Below are 23,702 nucleotides of genomic sequence, written 5' to 3' on the forward strand. Positions count from 1 at the left end.
AGAGAGTCCTATCGAAAGGGAGTAGAATTCCTCCAGCCGATAGCAGGGCTTGGAATGGAAGGCTAGGTGTCTAGTCAATGCGGTATATCCATAGATAAAAACTTACCTGCTATTCTTAGTACATCAGGTAGATTTTCTTCTCTTAGATTGAACTGTTAAAAGTTTTATTTTATCCAAGTCACTTCCCTCAAGAATTGGCTCTGTTTGTATGATTTTTACAGGAGGAATTTTGTATGCCTTTTTCTTTCTTTTCGCTCTTTGTATTGCCCATTATCAATTAACTTCTGCATTTTCAAAAATTTATTATTAGATTCCTGATATTTAAGCTTTGAAAACTTCGCAAGTGGATAACAAATAAACGACAAATATCTTGATAATAGGTAAAGCAAGCAAGAAGGCAATTAAAATCTTGCAAATAGTCAGGCAAATGAGAACTAGAAACCTTAATAGCAGAATTGAGTAAGCAGATAAAACTAAAAACTTGAAAATAAGCAAATATACTGGAATAATGGATCCTAATTGTAGAAGAGAAATGTATCAGTTTGTGTGTCACAATAATTTGTAATAGTTAACAGTTACACTAATTTGTAATAGTTAGCAGTCACACTAATTTCTAATAATTAACAGTCACATTTATTTCTAATAGTTAACAGTCACACTAATTTCTAATAATTAACAGTCACATTTATTTCTAATTGTTAAAAGTCACACTAATTTCTAATAGTTAACAATCACACTAATTTCTAATATTAACAGTCACATTTATTTCTAAAAGTTAACAGTCACACTAATTTCTAATAGTTAGCAGTCACACTAATTTCTAATAATTAATAGTCACATTTATTTCTAATAGTTAACAGTCACACTCATTTCTAATAGTTAATTCACATTTATTTCTAATTGTTAACAGTCACACTAATTTCTAATACTTGACAATCACACTAATTTCTAATAGTTAACAGTCACACTAATAGCTATCACTATCTGCGTGGCCTACCTTCCTAATGGCAATAGATTCACTATCGTACATATATACTACCAATTTAAAATAATTACAACTTAAATAACTGTATTATTTCAATTTAATTATTTCAAAATAGGACAAGGATTGTAACCATGTTTAGATTGAAGCTTTAATGTTTGTGTAACCATATTTTGATTGGTGGGCAAACTTTAAAAAAAAAATGAAGTAGAATATAAACAACTACATGGTTTTAATCAATCACTATTTTAACCTATAGTGTACAGTGGATCAAAGGCTTAGCGCGCAACAACGAGTCGTGTTAATAAATAAACAAATAAGCACAGAAAGCCTTGAAGATAAGCACGCAAATAAGCACTAAAACCGGGAAAATAAATAACTAAATCTCTCACTTCTGAAGTTTGTGAGAGCGTGTGGCTGATCTGGGAAGTGGATTGGGTGGCGTAGTGGTTAACGCATCGGTACAGTATGCCGAAGATCTTGGGTTCGATTTCTGGTCAATTCATTTACTTTTTCACTGTTTGAGTATTATTGAATTCTCACCTATAAACGATATGGTGTATAAACAAATCGGTTAGTTCCTCCTTTCATTAATATAAACAACGTCTAATGTTAATTAATGTAATTTGTTTCTGCGCTGTAGTTCTTACTTTACGCGATATAATTTTATCTTAATCCTTTTAGTAAACCTCATAACAAGGTTTGTAATAATACTGTGGTGTGCATTGAGGTAATTATGAGTAAAATGCATAACTAAACTTTCACTTTTATTTTCCCAAGACTTCGTTTGTATATATATTTCCAGTACAATTATCTAGAAGAAATTGCAGAAAGCATAAAAGTTATTTCTATTAAGAATAAAAGCAATTGAAAAGTAGGTAACATATAAGGAAATGCGTAAAGTAATCAACATAGATGTAAATTCACATTAAATGACAGTTTGCTAGTCTTACGGTAATGTTTCTGTGGTATTGCTTCCAAGACGATATTACGACGGAAGAGTTTATATGCCGTAGCAAATTAGGTTTCTGGTCGACAAAATCATGATACATATATAAGTAGGCAGGAAGTAGGACCTAAATTGTTTCCTTAAAGGATCGTGTGATAGGTGATATACTAGGTGGAATTATACAAGGTGTTACAAAACTTTATCACAATATATTGGGAATAGATGCATGTCAAAATAAGAAAACAGTTCATTTGGACCTATGGTCGAAAGTGCATAGTTTCGTAGTTAATGAGTGCCGAAAAGGTTCATAGTTCCACTACTATAGGACAGACCATAGTCGGGTCATGACATCACTGAGCAACTAGTATGTGAGCTATCCAAATATCCATATTTCAGAACCTCTAGTACTTGGACAATCATTTTTAGAAGTTTTTTGGGAGTACTTGATCACTCTCCATCTACCACTTTAAATATTGGTGCGCAAGTACTGGGGCATTCTTAAACATGGATATTTGGATAGTTCACATACCAGTTCCTCAGTGATTTCTTGACCCGACTACAATAGGTCCCATACTAGTGGAGCTATGAACTTTTAAATTGCACTTTCAAGTTCAGTTTCACGTTTTCTACACCCTATAACTCCACTTTTGAGCACAGGTTCATATGAACTTTTTTCTCTCATTGTGAGAAATCTGTCCTCAAAATATCATGACACATTTTCGCAATAGCCTGTATAGGAAGCCACTAGTCGAAGATAGTCACTGTCGACTAAACGACTACAAATACACAGATTGTGTGTTGGGAGCTGTATACGTTAAGGGATACATGGAAATTTAGTTTAACCTAATCTATTTATCTACAAGGAAGAGAAACAAAAGTTTTATTTACTTTAGTCATAATTAATATTACTAATACTCATACTCCTCTAAGCGTAGATTGTATGAACACTATCATTGTTCGTTTACTAATCTACTTAGTTGTTATGATACTAGATAGTATATTAATACTATTGCTAGTAATGACAACATAGTAATCTACTAAACGTAATTAGCGCTACTACAAGTTACTTTTACTTACCTGATGATAAGAGAGAAATTTTAACATAAACGTAAGCTAACAACCAAAGGAAATAAATATGGTAATAACTTATCTGTGGTGTATTCACAGTCTCTCGTTCGGGTATGCACTTTCAGAAGAGTTTGTTGTAACCTTATTCGGGTCAGATTTAATAAATTAGAATCCACTGGGTACTGAAGTAGTTAGCTGCTCCTCTAAGAATGAAGATTGTGCCCGCAAACATAATCAGTTGACTGTCGCCATGAGATGAAGTGATACAGCTAATAATTGTCATGTTATATTATTTCTAATTGGAAAATAGATATCAACTAAGCACGATTTAAAACATTGGTGAATGTAGAACACTAGTCCTTAATTGAGGATAAATTATTTGGTCTAATCATTCTAATGTATATCTAACTATCTTTTAGACGACAAAGAAGAAAGCGCTAACGTGTCACAGTCCTCCAGCATAGAATCAGGATTACTGCATCCTGATCACGCATATATGGCTGCTGGAACTGGATCCAGAAGAGGTTCTAGCCAATCCGAGACATTGGAAGTGGAGACGTATCAGTTAGATAAGAATTTTTCACGGTCACAGCCTGGTTCCCGAAGAAGTTCATTCCAATCAGGACAGAATGCAGATAGTAAAGGTAATTAATTTAGAGTATTGAAATCTACCAATATTTGTGGAAGAACACCGACAAAAATTGATATGTTTCTATATAATATTGAACTATTTTTGTTTACTAGGATCATACAAGTGAGGTTTGTAAGATTGTGTTGTTCAGTTACTCCACACAACTCTTGAACTAAAACAAATTTTTGAATTATGTTTTCTGCAATACATAGCTAGAAGGATTGATTATCTCAGCCGAATTCGTTAATGGAGTCAATTCATTAACATCTTAATGAGTGACGGTTACTTTACCAATAGCTATCCATATTTCTTTTCCATTATTGAAACTAGTTTCCATCATGAAAACTAGAATTATGCAAAATTCGAAATATCCAAGAACATGCCTTTTAAATACCTACAATCAAGTGTTACGTTCTATGAGATTGACGCAGAGAAGTAAACAATGACGCATCTACCATGTAACACTACAAACTTGTACATGACGAGCCGATACTATGCAAAATTCTATTTAGTATGAGCTAACTCGCATAGATAGGAAAGTGAATGTTGGGGCCTGCTCCACCACTTACTAATGCAAGAAAATGATAATTAAAATTTTATGGATAAAATTAAACATATAATAAGCTAATATCCACTTATGAATATTTCAAAAATGATTAATTTTGACAATGAAACGAACTGATTTCAGATAAAAATTACAAACAGCTTCCAGCTTAATTAGGTATTTGGGAATGATAGGATATTGCACCTAATAAGAAATGGTTGGATGTCATCAGGAATATAGGATGTTCATTCCACAAGTCTTAAGTTCTCGTTCACAATAACACAGCATACCGAACTCCAATTCAATCGAGATCTCTTAGGTACCCACACAGACCTGTATGCAATGCAAAAACATCCTAAACCGATCTCTCAAACAGCTCTAATCCAACGGTTTTGTTCCCGACTCGTGTATGACGTAAGATAGGACAATCTTTACATGTGACCAAAATGTCACAGTGGAACTTTACCAAATATGAAGTCAGTTTTGCTCTCAATGGCCTACAGTAACTCAGTCATTATGTTCCAACAAAAAAGTGGACATGACGTCTTCTGCATTTTCTCCAATGTGGCAGTGACAAGCCACATTCCAAAGCTGGAAAAGAATTTCAAGTTTGACAGATCTCCAAAGTTTACTCTAAATACAACTTGTAGAATCAAAATGTTGGCTTTTGTCAAAAGTACATACTCATGACAAAACATATCTACGTAGCATGACTTGTGAAACACACGAGCAACAAACAGACTATTGAAGAGTACAATTTCAAATCAATAACCATAAAATGCACAAAAAAAGGCTAAATTAACGTGGCGTGATAAGTACAGAAATAAAGCAGTTGCAGTTAATGGAAATAGAGGTATTTGTTCTATCCGAGAGGTAGCTGCTTTGCTAAGGTTTATTATTACAATTTACAATTAATCGAATTCTTTCCGGATTTTAATAACAACTAAATTTTTGCATTGCAATGAGTTTAATTAACAGAAAACAAAGAGGAAACTGCTGTTTATTTTTGGTGTGACGTCATGGAATCGATGTTTCTCCAAGCGATGATGAACTTCAGAGTAAATGAGCAAACGCTTCGATATTGAAGCTATAGGCTTCTATATACAGCTGGGCTCTTGAAGAAGACGAATTGATGAATAAAACTCTTGACTCGACGCAGGGGGATATTCATACGACACAAGTGAACAAAACTATTGTATATGAAAAAATGACTTACATGCAGTAAACTTTACCTTTATTATTTGGGTGAACTAATACCATAAACAAACAAATTACATTTACTCGCACATAAATTAAGCCAGATGTACAATATGAATGACATTTAAATGTAATATTACTACACTGAATTAACACATAAAACCATGTATACGAGTAATAGTGTTAATTATCTGTTCTAACTTCGCGATTTTCGTTAGCGTTTTGATTTTTTTTTTTTTTTAACATGGTCAACATACAACTGGAAAAAGGGGCCGTTGTCATAGAAACCACTGTTGCCATAACAACGAATCCTGTCACCGCTCGTCAATCTAAAACTGATTGAAAAAAAAAATCTGCAACAAAAGTGATGCACAGAATAAGTCGTGAGTGGGAACCCTTCACCCCTGGTAGGGATGTTCATGAAGCTATCAGCTTATGCCTAATTATATTGGAATATAATTTCCATTTCTTAATTTCGAAACATACTAGGTTCGATCGAAACGAGAAAACTTTTTATCGGACTTCTAAAGAAAATAACATAAAATAAATAAATACATGACCGTGTTTATTACATATAGAATTCCCAGTCACGACCCCCTTTTCAGTTTTATTAAAAAAAAAATAGAAGAAGAAGATGAAGAAAGGAAGAGGAAGATAGAAGAGGAAGGAGGTAAAGTAAGAAGGTGCTAAAGAGGAAACTGTTACTGGATATTTTGAGGAATATGGTAAAGGAAAGTGAATAATTATCTAATTGGGATCATTTCCAATAGCTATTGGGTGAATGTCTGGTATTAGGGTGATCAAAGATAGACACATGTTAACCCATACATCCCCGATCTAGATCCATTTGACCCCAACTACCGAATTATCCCAATCTAGCTCGGAGATAGATGAGAAAGTTTAATTTTACCGTTTATTCAATATTTCCAGAAGGTTTAGACTAATATTCAATATTTGAAAAATGAACGACGAAGTTGATGGCATGTTAGAAACGACCACAGGAAAAAAAAAATCAGAGTATCACATATGTGTCGAAGATTTTGACTTTCACAGTTCTCTCATGATGATCATTCGTTCAGGCTACTTCAGTCCTTTTTTCTTCCTTCATAGAGCCAACTTAAGTTAGTATTAACATTCAATGAGTTCAATTGATAACTACCAATAATTATAATAAATTACACATGTATGACAAGATAATGGATGCACTTAATACTAAACCTACATTTCACTCACACACACATTCATACAGGACAATGTATACTTCGGGTTGTATTTAGTTAAATTAAACTAACCTAACTACATTGCTATAGACATTTATTACATTTCAATAGAAGAAGATTTAGTTTGACATAACAAAAAAAATTTAATACATGAAAAGAATGTTTCATAAACATGCACAGAAATTCGCTACTTTCAACAAGATCAAATAACACATTTCTCCTTTTATATATATATATTAAAAGTTGGATTACATGAAAAAGAATTAGACCAAAGACGAGACAAGGAAAAAAAATTCAAGGGTCAATATATATTTAAAACTCAGTGCAATGAATACATATCATTGCCCGAAAAAAAAAATAATTGGTTAATCATTTAAAAAAAAACTCTTTAGTAGTATTTTATTGAGTCTTTGTCTCAATAGGAGACATATCGACAGTTTTATGAGTCTTTGTTTTTACGTCGATAATAGCTCCTTTTTTTTTTCTTAACTCTCTTTACGCACTGTGGTTTGTGTCCATGAGAGTATTCAATTGGTTTTGTTTTAACTATAGACAACTAACTACTTCATATCACATATATGTTTATATTTTTCACTTTGTCACTCGACGCACTTGATCTAAAATTTCAAAGTTTGTTAATATTAAAGAAAAATTATCAAATCCAGTCACAGATATTGGGAACATATTTCCATGTTCCGGTATTCACATTAACTTATTAAACAGCTTTCAGTTCGTTGAATTTAAGATCACTAATTTTTTCCTAGTATAGATCTTGTAGTCAAAAGATTCTAAATATTGAATAGTTTGGTTTCCGATCGCAGGGGAAGGATTTGTTTCATGTTTACTGATGGAAAAAGTCGTTGGAGGGGCGCACTGTTTCGTAGGTTGCTAATTTCACTCGCAAAGTAAATTTGGGTAAGGATTAGGGTTATTCTTATTTATCTTACGACCCGCTACTTGTTTTATTCACATGCAGTAGTTAACATTATATTCCACTTTAATAGTTACAAAAATTAATAACAACTCAACAAAAAGTAATTTATGACAATTTACGCGGGAATACTATATATCACAAATAGTTAATTAATACCGAGTGTCAAAAATCTATGGCAACCTAACAAGACCAGGGTAAATATCGAGCCCATTACATACATACTTGCATATATATATATGTATTCATATTAATCAATACAATAAATTTCACTTTAATATCTATCTTAATATTTCGTCGACGTTTAAATTCTACATAACCGTTCATATTCGACAAGTATTCATATTTTATAAATATTTATATTTATTTGGCTCAAAGACAAAACAAAAACCCTGACTATCAAAATTCACCTTTTTTCCTTCATAAGGTTGCAACATTGTATTTCATATGAATAAACCCGATAATCAATAATCATTTTCAATTTACTAAAGATCCGCGTATATATACAAAAAAAATAGCTGGTGTTATTTAATGAGTTGATATAAGAGGTGGAAAATGCAACAAATAGAGCAGGCACGTAACTCTTAAAACTATGTAAGTACATATATATATGTATATATAAAAAAAATCAATGTTATTCGAAACTAGTGGGCCCAAACTATTAATACATACACACTATATGACCAATCAATAGAAATAAAAACCAGAAATCAGTAATCAATTGATATAAGTTGTATGATCAATGAATAACGAAGGTTTCTAGGAATCTGAAAGCATAGTGTACCTTCCCGTCAATTTCTCCCGTGGTGGATTGAATATCGCGAAAATGGTCCTGAGTTGTGCTGCAATACCTCCACGAATTGCATCCTTCGATGTCTCAGTTAGTACATACGATCGAAATAAGTGAAATGAATATTGTATGTTTTATGAGTTTCAGAAACCGGGGGGGGGGCAAGGTTGAAAAATTTGAAAAAAAAAATCTCTAAGTAATGAAGACAGAGAGAGAGATAGAAAAGAAAGAAGACGAAGAATAGGGGCGCCAAAGACTTAAGTGAGAAATAACTAACGCTACAAAGACAGAAGTCGAATTTCACTCTCAACAAATCCTTAGCCAAAATATTATTAAAATGCCAAAAGGGTGGTCTACTCAAATACGTAGACTCAAGGAGCGCCCTGCTGCCAAGGAGCAAGTCTGTGTCTTGTAAATAATAACTTCACAAGTTATTGCTTGTAAAATTATTATCTAGTAACCGTATCCGGCCCAAACCAACAGGGTCCCGAAAATCGTCCGGAAGGTTGGGGTAGGCGTTAATTTAGGATTTCAAAGGGAAAAAAAATCATCCGACCACTTGGAAACTAGAAGATTCCAGAATAGTAATGAAATTAGAGTAATAGCTAAGATATCCCTAATGAGAATTTGCCAAAATAAAAAAAAAATTAAATAAACTGAATTTTGGATCGGTGATTTCAATAACCCAAACATCACCGATGGCTACCCCGCGCAGACATGCCACAGTCTGGGACGTCGTTAATTTCCCTCATCTAATTAAACTAAGAAAAGACATGAAAATACTTAAGGGGACTAGGGGTCGACGTCCGGGTACGCTATATTTAGTAGCAGTTAATTTAATCGGATAGTCCGAACTGAGTTATATGAACACTGCACAATAAATAAATAAGGTAAGCAACAAAAAAAAATCTCGGAGAGGCTATGAATGCTAAAGGTACAAATGACCAAAACCTGTACTTTTCGATGATCACAGGATATAGCAGTTGGTTTTCTTAATTATCATTTCTGTCATCCTTTAGAAGTAATTCCCACATGATACTACTCTATCTATTGAAAGGCTTAAGATCTGGGGCTGTTATTATGAGGTACATAAATGCAAAGTAACACACAATTCCCAATTATAATTTACCTTCAAGTAGCAAACTCGGTTGGATGAATGCACTGGTGTGGAAGTCAAAACGCGAGAGATTTTTTTTTTTCGTAAACATATTCATATTTTCACTATATAAAATTCACTAGGCCTATCCATTTAAATATAGGGGTCGTCATCTCGTTCATATTATATATCATATTATTAACATATCATTACATTCATTCATTATCTACTAATTTTCGCACGAAGTAATATTTTATAAACACCCTATTTCGTACATTTTACACGCAGGCCATACACATATCTACATTACGCAGTAATAAATATATATATATATATATAACTATCACAATCTATCACGCTCAAACCACCACACGATCACATTCATCGAACCACGTACTCTTTATTTCGAAGCACCCAAATTGTATTTACCTTGCAGGTTTAAAAAAAAATCATACATGTATTTACGGAAAGTTAAATTGTCAATGATTAATCTATTTCTGATTTGTTGATAAAACTGAAGCAACAATGGAATTTTCGACAGCCACGGGAAAAAAGAATTTAATACTACATTTTTAAACAAACAGTAACAGCATATGGGCTTTACTTCTATTAAGAAAATAGGTGTTCTTTATTTCAGCGGATTATTCATTAACTACTGGACCTAGCAAGCTGAAATTTTCAGTACAGTAAGATCTCATGCTATTTTATACGAAGGTATACTCATCCGAACCGAAAACCATGTCCACGGGAAGTAATTTGAGAATAACTGTCCAAAATCAAACAATCTAAATCACTAAGTCATGCGATGTCGTACTGTCAACAAACAATTGACTACCGAAAACTGACGCTATGGCGCTGTAGTGGAGGCATAATTTACCGTGTACTGAAATGTATACTTGTACTCATTAATCAGAAATTTAATATTTACTCTGGTTTATTTATGTTAGAAAAATGGTACTAAATTAAAGCATATTTATACACTGTCCGAATCGAAAATTCACACACTCACACAAAACTACTAACTACATACACCACTGTTAGTACTACACATAAAGACAACTAACTAAACTAAACATGCACCATTTAGTTACATGCATGTTGACGAAAATAACCTAACACATTAAATTTAAAATACATTACTCCCTCGTCGATATATACATAGTCGGCTCTATTTAATTTAAAGGGGGTAAAATGAGAAAGGTAAACACTAGGTCTAATTGACCTGACCAATTGTTTACATAATGATTGCCAAAAGTTGATGCCCTGGGGGAACCTTAACGAGGTTTATGGAGGGACCCTTCCCCTGAAAGGGGAAAAGGCCCTAAAACGAACAATAACTAACCCATTCCCCCGCTAGAACTGGTTCAATTTGGAAAAGGGGATAGGAGCCCTTTTAAGCTAACTTAAGCTGCCATTATTATTATTCACTTTACAACCATCAAACCTACGTACATGCGATTACTGAATAAATAATAGAAAGTCACATTTACTTAATACACGAACAACATGCACCAAACAGGTCGTAATTTCCCTAATCCCTACTTGAGTTTGAAATAAAAAAAAATAAAGTCACTCTTTCACTGTTGTCTATTCTCGATAGGCAGCAAACATGGCTTCCTAGTAAACATAACTGGAATTTGTTATTTCACTGAATTGCAGCTTCTTTACCAAAATTTGCGGATTTTTCGGGCTCCTATTCCGTTGTAAATCTTTAACTATTGAATTACATTATATGTTACCTTAGTTGTCCTTGGAAATTGGAATTCTTCCCGAAAAATATGTAGCACAAAATTCACAAGCTGCTCCTTGCAAGGTGTCTTCGATTGTTCTCATAACATTGCGCCGAAAAGGCCAGAGGTAGGAGAATTCCTCCAATCAGAACGAAAACTTTAGCCGCGGAAATTACAAAGCAAATAGAAATTTGGCAAATCCAGATATAACCGGATCTGAAAGTGACTATGGACTAGTGAGAGGGGGTGAGGGAAAGATTAGGTACCTGGCTAAATTCTACATTGGTCTGAAATTAAGGAAATTTATATCCAATAACGGAACTATGTTTCGGTATGACGTCAGAATGGTAAACCTTGTAACTATTCAAGTTATATATCCGTAAATGGGATTTACACTTAATCAAAATATAAATAAATATATTATACAGTGGGAATATGGTTACTAACGAAACCTTTGGGTTCCTTATATTTAATTCGAAGTAAAGAGAGTAAATAAATTGTGTAACTAAACCGAAATTGAATAAAAAAAAATTACTAGGTACAGGATGCGTAAAAAAAAAATTGCCATTACTTTCAACTGTAATGGTACATTACAGTTTTCCCCGGCCCATTAACAAAATTTTGTTAGAATAACAAAATTTTGCTAATTGGGAATACTAACTAATGATGCTTGTTAAGTTAACACACTCATTCATCCCATTCAAACGTTACCAGTCACTCTAGGACAGTGTATTATATCTACTTGGGGTATTGCGCGAGTAATTCACTACGTTTATCTTCTGTACAATTGAAAATCTTTAAATTTCGAAAATTGTGAGTTCCGATACTTTCACCTTTGAGATTATACAAAACAGCGCAGTTTTTTAATAATTTTTTCAGTAGTGTTCATATAGCAATAGAACGGACAGAAGTTATAACTGAGAAATCGACAGATACAATTCGTAAGGCTTCACTCGCTGACTAGTATATCTGATGACATTAGGCCGCAGTTTCCCGTCTATCACTGCCATTTAATATTGTTCTAGGCTCACCGTTACCACGCACTTGCGAATGGATTGAATTCTGGGGTCGATTTACATTATTGTTACTATTATTGTTATTATTATTGCCCTGACTATTACCGTTCTCCCTTCTTCCGTACGCCCTGTTAAAATTCCTCCTGGTGTTATCGCCCCTGCCCGGGTTCGATTCCATGTTGGTACGGTCATAGGGACGATAACTCCGGCGATTGTTGAACATGGGCCGATTCCTAAATAGTCGCCGGCCATTATTGTTGTTTTCTGAGCCATACCCACTAGGATAACGAGATCCAGCTTGGGTATAACTCAGGAAATCTGTCTGGCAACTTGCCGTTACCTTCGTCTTCGTCGGTTTTAGAATTTTTGCCTGTCGGGCGAAGTATCGTTTTGGTGGACCACCAACTTCCTTGCCGCACAAGGCAGCTAAACGTGAGGTGACTTCTCGCACCGTTTGGCACAAGTGGGACGCTATGGCCCGGGACTCATCGGGTGGAAGAGCGTTAACTATAATATCTACAAGTTCAGCCTGAGAGGGATGTTCAGCTATCTGATAATATAGTTCGATAATTTTCCAAGCATAGTCCAAGAGGGACCCATACTTGGAGCGATCATACCGGAGTGATTGTAAGTTTCTCTTTTGGAGCCGTTCGATGTGCTCATTACAATATTCTTCTTTGAAAAGAATCAAAAAATCACTAAACGTCCGGATTTGGTATTTAACCGAAGCAAACCATGCGCCCGAAGCGGCGATCAAACATTTTTCAACTATCTGCAGGCGTTCCCCATCAGTAAGTTTATACATGTCTAAATATTGCTGCAGTCTCCGCAGGAAAACTCGAGGTAACCCGTTAGTAATGTTCCCATCGAAAGTGGGAAAACGTTCAATATCCCGGAGGGAAACTTTAGAGCTCATACTATACGGGGCAGGAAAAGAATCCAGTGGAATCAACGCGTTATCCTGAGCAGTTGGGGTTGTCACCGGATTTGCCACCGACGGAGTGGTCACTGAACTGAACGCTCCCATATGACCAAGAGAGGTTTTGTAATTTGTGTTGACCATGTAAGGTTCAAACTTAGGACCCACCACGGTAGTAACCGACGGTCCGGCACATCTCCTTTCCCCTCCTGGCAGCACGCTGTACGATTGTACCATTCCAAAGGTAGAGTGAGCATTTACGCTAGTGACTGTTGTAGTCACAACACTCGACTGCATCGGTACATCAAAATTACTCAACCATGATTTCGAGGTTGGCTGATGCGGGGGGCAATACATTGCTGTGTCCCGTGCATCGGGCAACACTTGACTCTTACCCGGGAGGACGTTACTTGTTTCTGGGAGAATTTTCCCTGGAGAATCGCCATCAGGAAAAGGATAGGAGATATCAGACTTGGCGATTTGCAATTTAGTAATATTCCCCTTAATACTGTCTACTTCGGTTTGAATTCGACTAATTCTTTGGTCAACCGACTCTAGTTTAGTTTCTATTGATAGGTCGGATATTACAACATTCAATCTACTTATTTCAGCCTGCTGCTGTTCAACTTTTTGTTCGATGTCACCAAATCTTTTGTTTGTACTCTCAAACCTTATATCTATTTCGTTGAATTTCTTATTTGTTTCGTCTCTGAGCTGCTCGGTAGACTGTTGGGCCCGGTATCTAACCTGCTCCAGTTCAGTAGATGTTTGCTCTTTCAATTTGCTCATCGAAGAAGCAAAGTCTAAACAGATCTGGTCAATTTTATTGTTTAATACCTCGAATCGAGCGTCGGTCTCTCGTTTCGAGGTATCAAACTTCTCATTTATTTCACGTCTCATTTCTGTATTATTTTGTTCCATGTTAGTGAATCTTTCGTTCATCATCTCCATCATCTGGCGAATTAATGCAGACGTGTCAGACCCTCCAGATGACATTCCTTCCTTCGGGTTTGCCGTCTGATCCCGAGAATCACTTTGATTTCCACTCTTTTCCTCATCGTCGAGGTCAGATATCTCCGCTGGAGATATTTGGCCTCGGTCCCTTTCACACTCCTCACAATATTTCATTATTTCGCCGGTTTGAACTTTTTCTGCATTTTCAGCAGTATCGTCCAAATTGGAGCAAGCAAAGTGGATCCATTTTAGTCCACAACCGGTACATCTTATAAGTCTCCGCGGGGCGCGAGATCTTTTCTCTTTTTCGTTTAATGTGCATTGAGTGCACGTGACATCACACTCGTCCTGTGACACAACAACCTTTTTTGTTGCCATAGTTTTGAGACACTTTACACTTTACAAAAGACAAGATATATATCAGAAATACACATATACTATAAAATACTTATTCGCTATCCAGACAAGTATTATTCATAAATTAAAGGACTCCCATTCTCTTTCCTTCCTTGAAACCCTTCTAGCGTTTAGTTCTATTTTAGAAAAATTTTGACACTCCTTCTCTTTTTCCCCCTTAGAAAAGGAAACAAAAATGACAAAGTAGCCAACGACTCTACTTGTTTCACTTGACTATAAAATTTCTCGTATTAATTTCAATGTTGTAATCAATTCAACATGCCTTCAACCTCACTCTTTAACATTCTTAAAAAATTTCAAATCTATCGGTCGCCATTTAAACGGAGATCCGTTGCCATGGGAACAAGCGTTGCCATGACAACCATTCTTGTCGCGGTTCACCAATTCAAACTGATTGGCATGATAACTGGTATTATTCAATAAGCATTTTCAGATCCGTTACCACAGTAAACATGGTTACCATGGCAACAATCTTGTCACGGTCGCCATTCTACAACTGGAAAAAGGGGCCGTTGTCATAGAAACCACTGTTGCCATAACAACGAATCCTGTCACCGCTCGTCAATCTAAAACTGATTGAAAAAAAAAAATCTGCAACAAAAGTGATGCACAGAATAAGTCGTGAGTGGGAACCCTTCACCCCTGGTAGGGATGTTCATGAAGCTATCAGCTTATGCCTAATTATATTGGAATATAATTTCCATTTCTTAATTTCGAAACATACTAGGTTCGATCGAAACGAGAAAACTTTTTATCGGACTTCTAAAGAAAATAACATAAAATAAATAAATACATGACCGTGTTTATTACATATAGAATTCCCAGTCACGACCCCCTTTTCAGTTTTATTAAAAAAAAAATAGAAGAAGAAGATGAAGAAAGGAAGAGGAAGATAGAAGAGGAAGGAGGTAAAGTAAGAAGGTGCTAAAGAGGAAACTGTTACTGGATATTTTGAGGAATATGGTAAAGGAAAGTGAATAATTATCTAATTGGGATCATTTCCAATAGCTATTGGGTGAATGTCTGGTATTAGGGTGATCAAAGATAGACACATGTTAACCCATACATCCCCGATCTAGATCCATTTGACCCCAACTACCGAATTATCCCAATCTAGCTCGGAGATAGATGAGAAAGTTTAATTTTACCGTTTATTCAATATTTCCAGAAGGTTTAGACTAATATTCAATATTTGAAAAATGAACGACGAAGTTGATGGCATGTTAGAAACGACCACAGGAAAAAAAAAATCAGAGTATCACATATGTGTCGAAGATTTTGACTTTCACAGTTCTCTCATGATGATCATTCGTTCAGGCTACTTCAGTCCTTTTTTCTTCCTTCATAGAGCCAACTTAAGTTAGTATTAACATTCAATGAGTTCAATTGATAACTACCAATAATTATAATAAATTACACATGTATGACAAGATAATGGATGCACTTAATACTAAACCTACATTTCACTCACACACACATTCATACAGGACAATGTATACTTCGGGTTGTATTTAGTTAAATTAAACTAACCTAACTACATTGCTATAGACATTTATTACATTTCAATAGAAGAAGATTTAGTTTGACATAACAAAAAAAATTTAATACATGAAAAGAATGTTTCATAAACATGCACAGAAATTCGCTACTTTCAACAAGATCAAATAACACATTTCTCCTTTTATATATATATATTAAAAGTTGGATTACATGAAAAAGAATTAGACCAAAGACGAGACAAGGAAAAAAAATTCAAGGGTCAATATATATTTAAAACTCAGTGCAATGAATACATATCATTGCCCGAAAAAAAAAATAATTGGTTAATCATTTAAAAAAAAACTCTTTAGTAGTATTTTATTGAGTCTTTGTCTCAATAGGAGACATATCGACAGTTTTATGAGTCTTTGTTTTTACGTCGATAATAGCTCCTTTTTTTTTTCTTAACTCTCTTTACGCACTGTGGTTTGTGTCCATGAGAGTATTCAATTGGTTTTGTTTTAACTATAGACAACTAACTACTTCATATCACATATATGTTTATATTTTTCACTTTGTCACTCGACGCACTTGATCTAAAATTTCAAAGTTTGTTAATATTAAAGAAAAATTATCAAATCCAGTCACAGATATTGGGAACATATTTCCATGTTCCGGTATTCACATTAACTTATTAAACAGCTTTCAGTTCGTTGAATTTAAGATCACTAATTTTTTCCTAGTATAGATCTTGTAGTCAAAAGATTCTAAATATTGAATAGTTTGGTTTCCGATCGCAGGGGAAGGATTTGTTTCATGTTTACTGATGGAAAAAGTCGTTGGAGGGGCGCACTGTTTCGTAGGTTGCTAATTTCACTCGCAAAGTAAATTTGGGTAAGGATTAGGGTTATTCTTATTTATCTTACGACCCGCTACTTGTTTTATTCACATGCAGTAGTTAACATTATATTCCACTTTAATAGTTACAAAAATTAATAACAACTCAACAAAAAGTAATTTATGACAATTTACGCGGGAATACTATATATCACAAATAGTTAATTAATACCGAGTGTCAAAAATCTATGGCAACCTAACAAGACCAGGGTAAATATCGAGCCCATTACATACATACTTGCATATATATATATGTATTCATATTAATCAATACAATAAATTTCACTTTAATATCTATCTTAATATTTCGTCGACGTTTAAATTCTACATAACCGTTCATATTCGACAAGTATTCATATTTTATAAATATTTATATTTATTTGGCTCAAAGACAAAACAAAAACCCTGACTATCAAAATTCACCTTTTTTCCTTCATAAGGTTGCAACATTGTATTTCATATGAATAAACCCGATAATCAATAATCATTTTCAATTTACTAAAGATCCGCGTATATATACAAAAAAAATAGCTGGTGTTATTTAATGAGTTGATATAAGAGGTGGAAAATGCAACAAATAGAGCAGGCACGTAACTCTTAAAACTATGTAAGTACATATATATATGTATATATAAAAAAAAATCAATGTTATTCGAAACTAGTGGGCCCAAACTATTAATACATACACACTATATGACCAATCAATAGAAATAAAAACCAGAAATCAGTAATCAATTGATATAAGTTGTATGATCAATGAATAACGAAGGTTTCTAGGAATCTGAAAGCATAGTGTACCTTCCCGTCAATTTCTCCCGTGGTGGATTGAATATCGCGAAAATGGTCCTGAGTTGTGCTGCAATACCTCCACGAATTGCATCCTTCGATGTCTCAGTTAGTACATACGATCGAAATAAGTGAAATGAATATTGTATGTTTTATGAGTTTCAGAAACCGGGGGGGGGCAAGGTTGAAAAATTTGAAAAAAAAAATCTCTAAGTAATGAAGACAGAGAGAGAGATAGAAAAGAAAGAAGACGAAGAATAGGGGCGCCAAAGACTTAAGTGAGAAATAACTAACGCTACAAAGACAGAAGTCGAATTTCACTCTCAACAAATCCTTAGCCAAAATATTATTAAAATGCCAAAAGGGTGGTCTACTCAAATACGTAGACTCAAGGAGCGCCCTGCTGCCAAGGAGCAAGTCTGTGTCTTGTAAATAATAACTTCACAAGTTATTGCTTGTAAAATTATTATCTAGTAACCGTATCCGGCCCAAACCAACAGGGTCCCGAAAATCGTCCGGAAGGTTGGGGTAGGCGTTAATTTAGGATTTCAAAGGGAAAAAAAATCATCCGACCACTTGGAAACTAGAAGATTCCAGAATAGTAATGAAATTAGAGTAATAGCTAAGATATCCCTAATGAGAATTTGCCAAAATAAAAAAAAATTAAATAAACTGAATTTTGGATCGGTGATTTCAATAACCCAAACATCACCGATGGCTACCCCGCGCAGACATGCCACAGTCTGGGACGTCGTTAATTTCCCTCATCTAATTAAACTAAGAAAAGACATGAAAATACTTAAGGGGACTAGGGGTCGACGTCCGGGTACGCTATATTTAGTAGCAGTTAATTTAATCGGATAGTCCGAACTGAGTTATATGAACACTGCACAATAAATAAATAAGGTAAGCAACAAAAAAAAATCTCGGAGAGGCTATGAATGCTAAAGGTACAAATGACCAAAACCTGTACTTTTCGATGATCACAGGATATAGCAGTTGGTTTTCTTAATTATCATTTCTGTCATCCTTTAGAAGTAATTCCCACATGATACTACTCTATCTATTGAAAGGCTTAAGATCTGGGGCTGTTATTATGAGGTACATAAATGCAAAGTAACACACAATTCCCAATTATAATTTACCTTCAAGTAGCAAACTCGGTTGGATGAATGCACTGGTGTGGAAGTCAAAACGCGAGAGATTTTTTTTTTCGTAAACATATTCATATTTTCACTATATAAAATTCACTAGGCCTATCCATTTAAATATAGGGGTCGTCATCTCGTTCATATTATATATCATATTATTAACATATCATTACATTCATTCATTATCTACTAATTTTCGCACGAAGTAATATTTTATAAACACCCTATTTCGTACATTTTACACGCAGGCCATACACATATCTACATTACGCAGTAATAAATATATATATATATATATAACTATCACAATCTATCACGCTCAAACCACCACACGATCACATTCATCGAACCACGTACTCTTTATTTCGAAGCACCCAAATTGTATTTACCTTGCAGGTTTAAAAAAAAATCATACATGTATTTACGGAAAGTTAAATTGTCAATGATTAATCTATTTCTGATTTGTTGATAAAACTGAAGCAACAATGGAATTTTCGACAGCCACGGGAAAAAAGAATTTAATACTACATTTTTAAACAAACAGTAACAGCATATGGGCTTTACTTCTATTAAGAAAATAGGTGTTCTTTATTTCAGCGGATTATTCATTAACTACTGGACCTAGCAAGCTGAAATTTTCAGTACAGTAAGATCTCATGCTATTTTATACGAAGGTATACTCATCCGAACCGAAAACCATGTCCACGGGAAGTAATTTGAGAATAACTGTCCAAAATCAAACAATCTAAATCACTAAGTCATGCGATGTCGTACTGTCAACAAACAATTGACTACCGAAAACTGACGCTATGGCGCTGTAGTGGAGGCATAATTTACCGTGTACTGAAATGTATACTTGTACTCATTAATCAGAAATTTAATATTTACTCTGGTTTATTTATGTTAGAAAAATGGTACTAAATTAAAGCATATTTATACACTGTCCGAATCGAAAATTCACACACTCACACAAAACTACTAACTACATACACCACTGTTAGTACTACACATAAAGACAACTAACTAAACTAAACATGCACCATTTAGTTACATGCATGTTGACGAAAATAACCTAACACATTAAATTTAAAATACATTACTCCCTCGTCGATATATACATAGTCGGCTCTATTTAATTTAAAGGGGGTAAAATGAGAAAGGTAAACACTAGGTCTAATTGACCTGACCAATTGTTTACATAATGATTGCCAAAAGTTGATGCCCTGGGGGAACCTTAACGAGGTTTATGGAGGGACCCTTCCCCTGAAAGGGGAAAAGGCCCTAAAACGAACAATAACTAACCCATTCCCCCGCTAGAACTGGTTCAATTTGGAAAAGGGGATAGGAGCCCTTTTAAGCTAACTTAAGCTGCCATTATTATTATTCACTTTACAACCATCAAACCTACGTACATGCGATTACTGAATAAATAATAGAAAGTCACATTTACTTAATACACGAACAACATGCACCAAACAGGTCGTAATTTCCCTAATCCCTACTTGAGTTTGAAATAAAAAAAAAATAAAGTCACTCTTTCACTGTTGTCTATTCTCGATAGGCAGCAAACATGGCTTCCTAGTAAACATAACTGGAATTTGTTATTTCACTGAATTGCAGCTTCTTTACCAAAATTTGCGGATTTTTCGGGCTCCTATTCCGTTGTAAATCTTTAACTATTGAATTACATTATATGTTACCTTAGTTGTCCTTGGAAATTGGAATTCTTCCCGAAAAATATGTAGCACAAAATTCACAAGCTGCTCCTTGCAAGGTGTCTTCGATTGTTCTCATAACATTGCGCCGAAAAGGCCAGAGGTAGGAGAATTCCTCCAATCAGAACGAAAACTTTAGCCGCGGAAATTACAAAGCAAATAGAAATTTGGCAAATCCAGATATAACCGGATCTGAAAGTGACTATGGACTAGTGAGAGGGGGTGAGGGAAAGATTAGGTACCTGGCTAAATTCTACATTGGTCTGAAATTAAGGAAATTTATATCCAATAACGGAACTATGTTTCGGTATGACGTCAGAATGGTAAACCTTGTAACTATTCAAGTTATATATCCGTAAATGGGATTTACACTTAATCAAAATATAAATAAATATATTATACAGTGGGAATATGGTTACTAACGAAACCTTTGGGTTCCTTATATTTAATTCGAAGTAAAGAGAGTAAATAAATTGTGTAACTAAACCGAAATTGAATAAAAAAAAAATTACTAGGTACAGGATGCGTAAAAAAAAAAATTGCCATTACTTTCAACTGTAATGGTACATTACAAACAAAAGTTTTAATTCCACTTATTGCCTGAAATACTTTATTAGTAACATTGTACTGATATTCAATAAATCTTAAATTTTCAACATTTCGGAAGTTTCAGCTGAAAAACAAGTTGAAATTGAATTCTTCTGTTTCCAATCTCGCCAACACTAAAAATTTTGAACTACAATTACTGCGAGTTATCCAGACAGAAAGTCCGAAAATTAGATTTAATCACGATTTTTACCTTTGTTTTTCAATACAATTTTCAAGAAGAACAAACTTTTGTTTGAATTTTAAAAAGTTCGCTGTATAATGTTTTATATTCATTGTCCCTGACGATTCCAATTGTGCCATGACAATAAATGTATAAAGTCATGTTCAGTAAAGTCTGAACGTCATATTTCTTTCGAAAACTATCTACTCTGACCTATTAATTATATCTTTCGACACTTAAATTTACATAGGGACGAAGAATATATATAAATTACCCACTTCGTTGAATTAAAATTAGTAGTATGTTCCGTTAGTCAATCAGTTTTTACTGTTACTGAAGCGCCCTCTGATATCGATCATTATCATATACCTCCCCCTCCTCCTCCCACAAATTGCGGGGCTGAATTACAGAGTTGGATTTAAAAGGCATCGGAAATGTCACTATTCATCTTAGAGACCCTGAAATCAATGGATTCGGCACTAATATCGGTCTTTTCGATCATTTTTATATAACTCTCCCCTTCTCCTCCCCCAAGTTGTGGGGCTGAATTTGGATTTAAACGGGATCGGAAGTGTCACTGTTCAGCTCAGCAACTCCGAAAACTATGGATTCGACACTAATATCGGTCTTTTCGATCATTTTTATATATATCTCCCCTCCCCATCCCCTAAGTTGCACCGTCAAAATGAAGTGATAAAAACCATCCCAAGCCCAAATCTCATCTATGTTGAAAATTTGATCAACATCGGACGGGCAGTTCAAGAGCTATTAAGTCACGAACAGTCACTTTCCTTTATATATATATCGGGTTCTCAAAATTCTCCTCACATAGGATAACTATGCTATTATCATAGCTACAATAAAATGCAAAATGTAAGAGGGGAAACCGTCTCCAAATATGATGTTTTCAATCTAAGTGAAGGAATTTTTTAAATCGGACGAGCCGTTTGGGCTGTACACTCTTTAGGCGCCCAATGTTAAATGAAAATGAAAAATTGTCATTTACCTTGATCCACAACATAAGTGAATGAAGTTATTGTCTGTTATGCTAACGTATCGATGACCAGCCCTCATTTCAAACAAGCCCCATTCACCATACTCTTACAAAATTTGTCCACCTCCCGTCTCGTTCTTCCGTCCTCCAGCCCCAGGTAAATGGCAACGTTGCATTTTCGTTTATCATTAGGCGTATAAAGAGTGTACAGCTCAAACGGCTCGCCCGATTTAAAAAAAATCCTTCTCTTTAGATTGAAAACATTATATTTGGAGACGATTTCCCCTTTTACATTTTTTGTAACTCTGATAAGAATAGAGTCATCCTATGTCAAGGGACCTTAGAAAAACTATATATATATATATATATGAAATACTATGTAAAAATTAGACCTCTAGAAGTTCTTGAAAGGAAGGTAAGGATCGAATATTTGTGTAAAAATTTTTATTACATTTTATAGTACGAAATGTTGTAGCATCACGTATATGAAGTGAAGCTTATTTCTGTAAGCATGTATTCCATGGTATATTCCTATATTGTTTCCTCCAAACTACCATAAAGTTTCTGGAACTGAATTTTCCAATGTGAATTAACGATTTATTTCTTTATTTATTTGCAGAAGAACTATTTCCTCCAGACTTTAATAAAGAACGTCGAAGAAGTTCCAGCTCAAGGGCCAAAAGAAATAGTATAGTTCAGGAGTTGTCAAACATGGATAGAGAAGAAATCATTAAAAGCTTGAAAGGAGAATTAACTAGTTCACTTAATCGTTCCTTCACAGAAAAACGATCTCATCGCAGTAAGTACAGTAAAGCAAATAGACGCAATGACTCAATTTCGTTAAAAAGAAAAAAGAGTAAAATGAATGGAAACCGCATAAATAAAATGTATAAATAGGTACCGTAATATTTTTAACTAATATAATTATTACTGTAGTTTTATAAGTTATATTAAATATGCAAGTTAATACTTCCTGGTTATTAAGTAATCATAATTTAATTAATATTTTAAGTTAATAAACCCATAATATCAGATACTATAAAATTAGGCCAATGCATAAAAATAGTAAATGATGCTTTACTTGTACGTAAAGTAGCACCTGGTTAATTATTAAGATAACATCCATAGAACTTATGTTACTTTTCAATTTTCCCTTAACGCATTTCTTTTCCGTGTCTAACCTCGTAATTCTAACAGTATGTGTGACAAAATAGAGATCTTATACATTTTTCTGTTTTCTTAGTGTCACATAAACTTAAGTTCAAAGGTTATGCATGATAACATATAATATTTTCTCTCTAACACTTACGGATATAATATCAGATTTTTGACCCACAATTAAACACATGTAAAACTTGAATGTCTTTGCAAATACATTTTAATTGAATAAACACGTCTATAATTTCTATTAGGACTAAAAATTTCCAGTAACTTCTTAATCCTATTTTAACTTTCAGCAAAATATTC

The 23,702-nt window shown here is 34.3% G+C and overlaps 1 protein-coding gene across 3 annotated transcripts in view; it reads left to right on the forward strand.

Moving 5' to 3' along the window:
* The window catches only part of LOC145676131 (uncharacterized), a 997,262-nt gene that overhangs the window by 914,452 nt on the left and 59,108 nt on the right, over positions 1–23,702 (forward strand). For all 3 annotated transcript variants that reach the window (XR_014129303.1, XM_081747034.1, XM_081747035.1), the window contains exons 17-18: positions 3,419–3,643; positions 22,855–23,034. Coding sequence is in view for 2 of the 3 variants with exons in the window: in XM_081747034.1 (XP_081603160.1) it covers positions 3,419–3,643; positions 22,855–23,034 (405 nt within the window). In the remaining variant the exon portion in view is untranslated. The remainder of the gene's footprint in view (positions 1–3,418; positions 3,644–22,854; positions 23,035–23,702) is intronic.

The sequence above is a fragment of the Thermobia domestica genome, chromosome 18 (genome assembly GCF_964235325.1).
Source record: "Thermobia domestica chromosome 18, izTheDome1.hap1.1, whole genome shotgun sequence".
NCBI lineage: Eukaryota > Metazoa > Arthropoda > Insecta > Zygentoma > Lepismatidae > Thermobia > Thermobia domestica.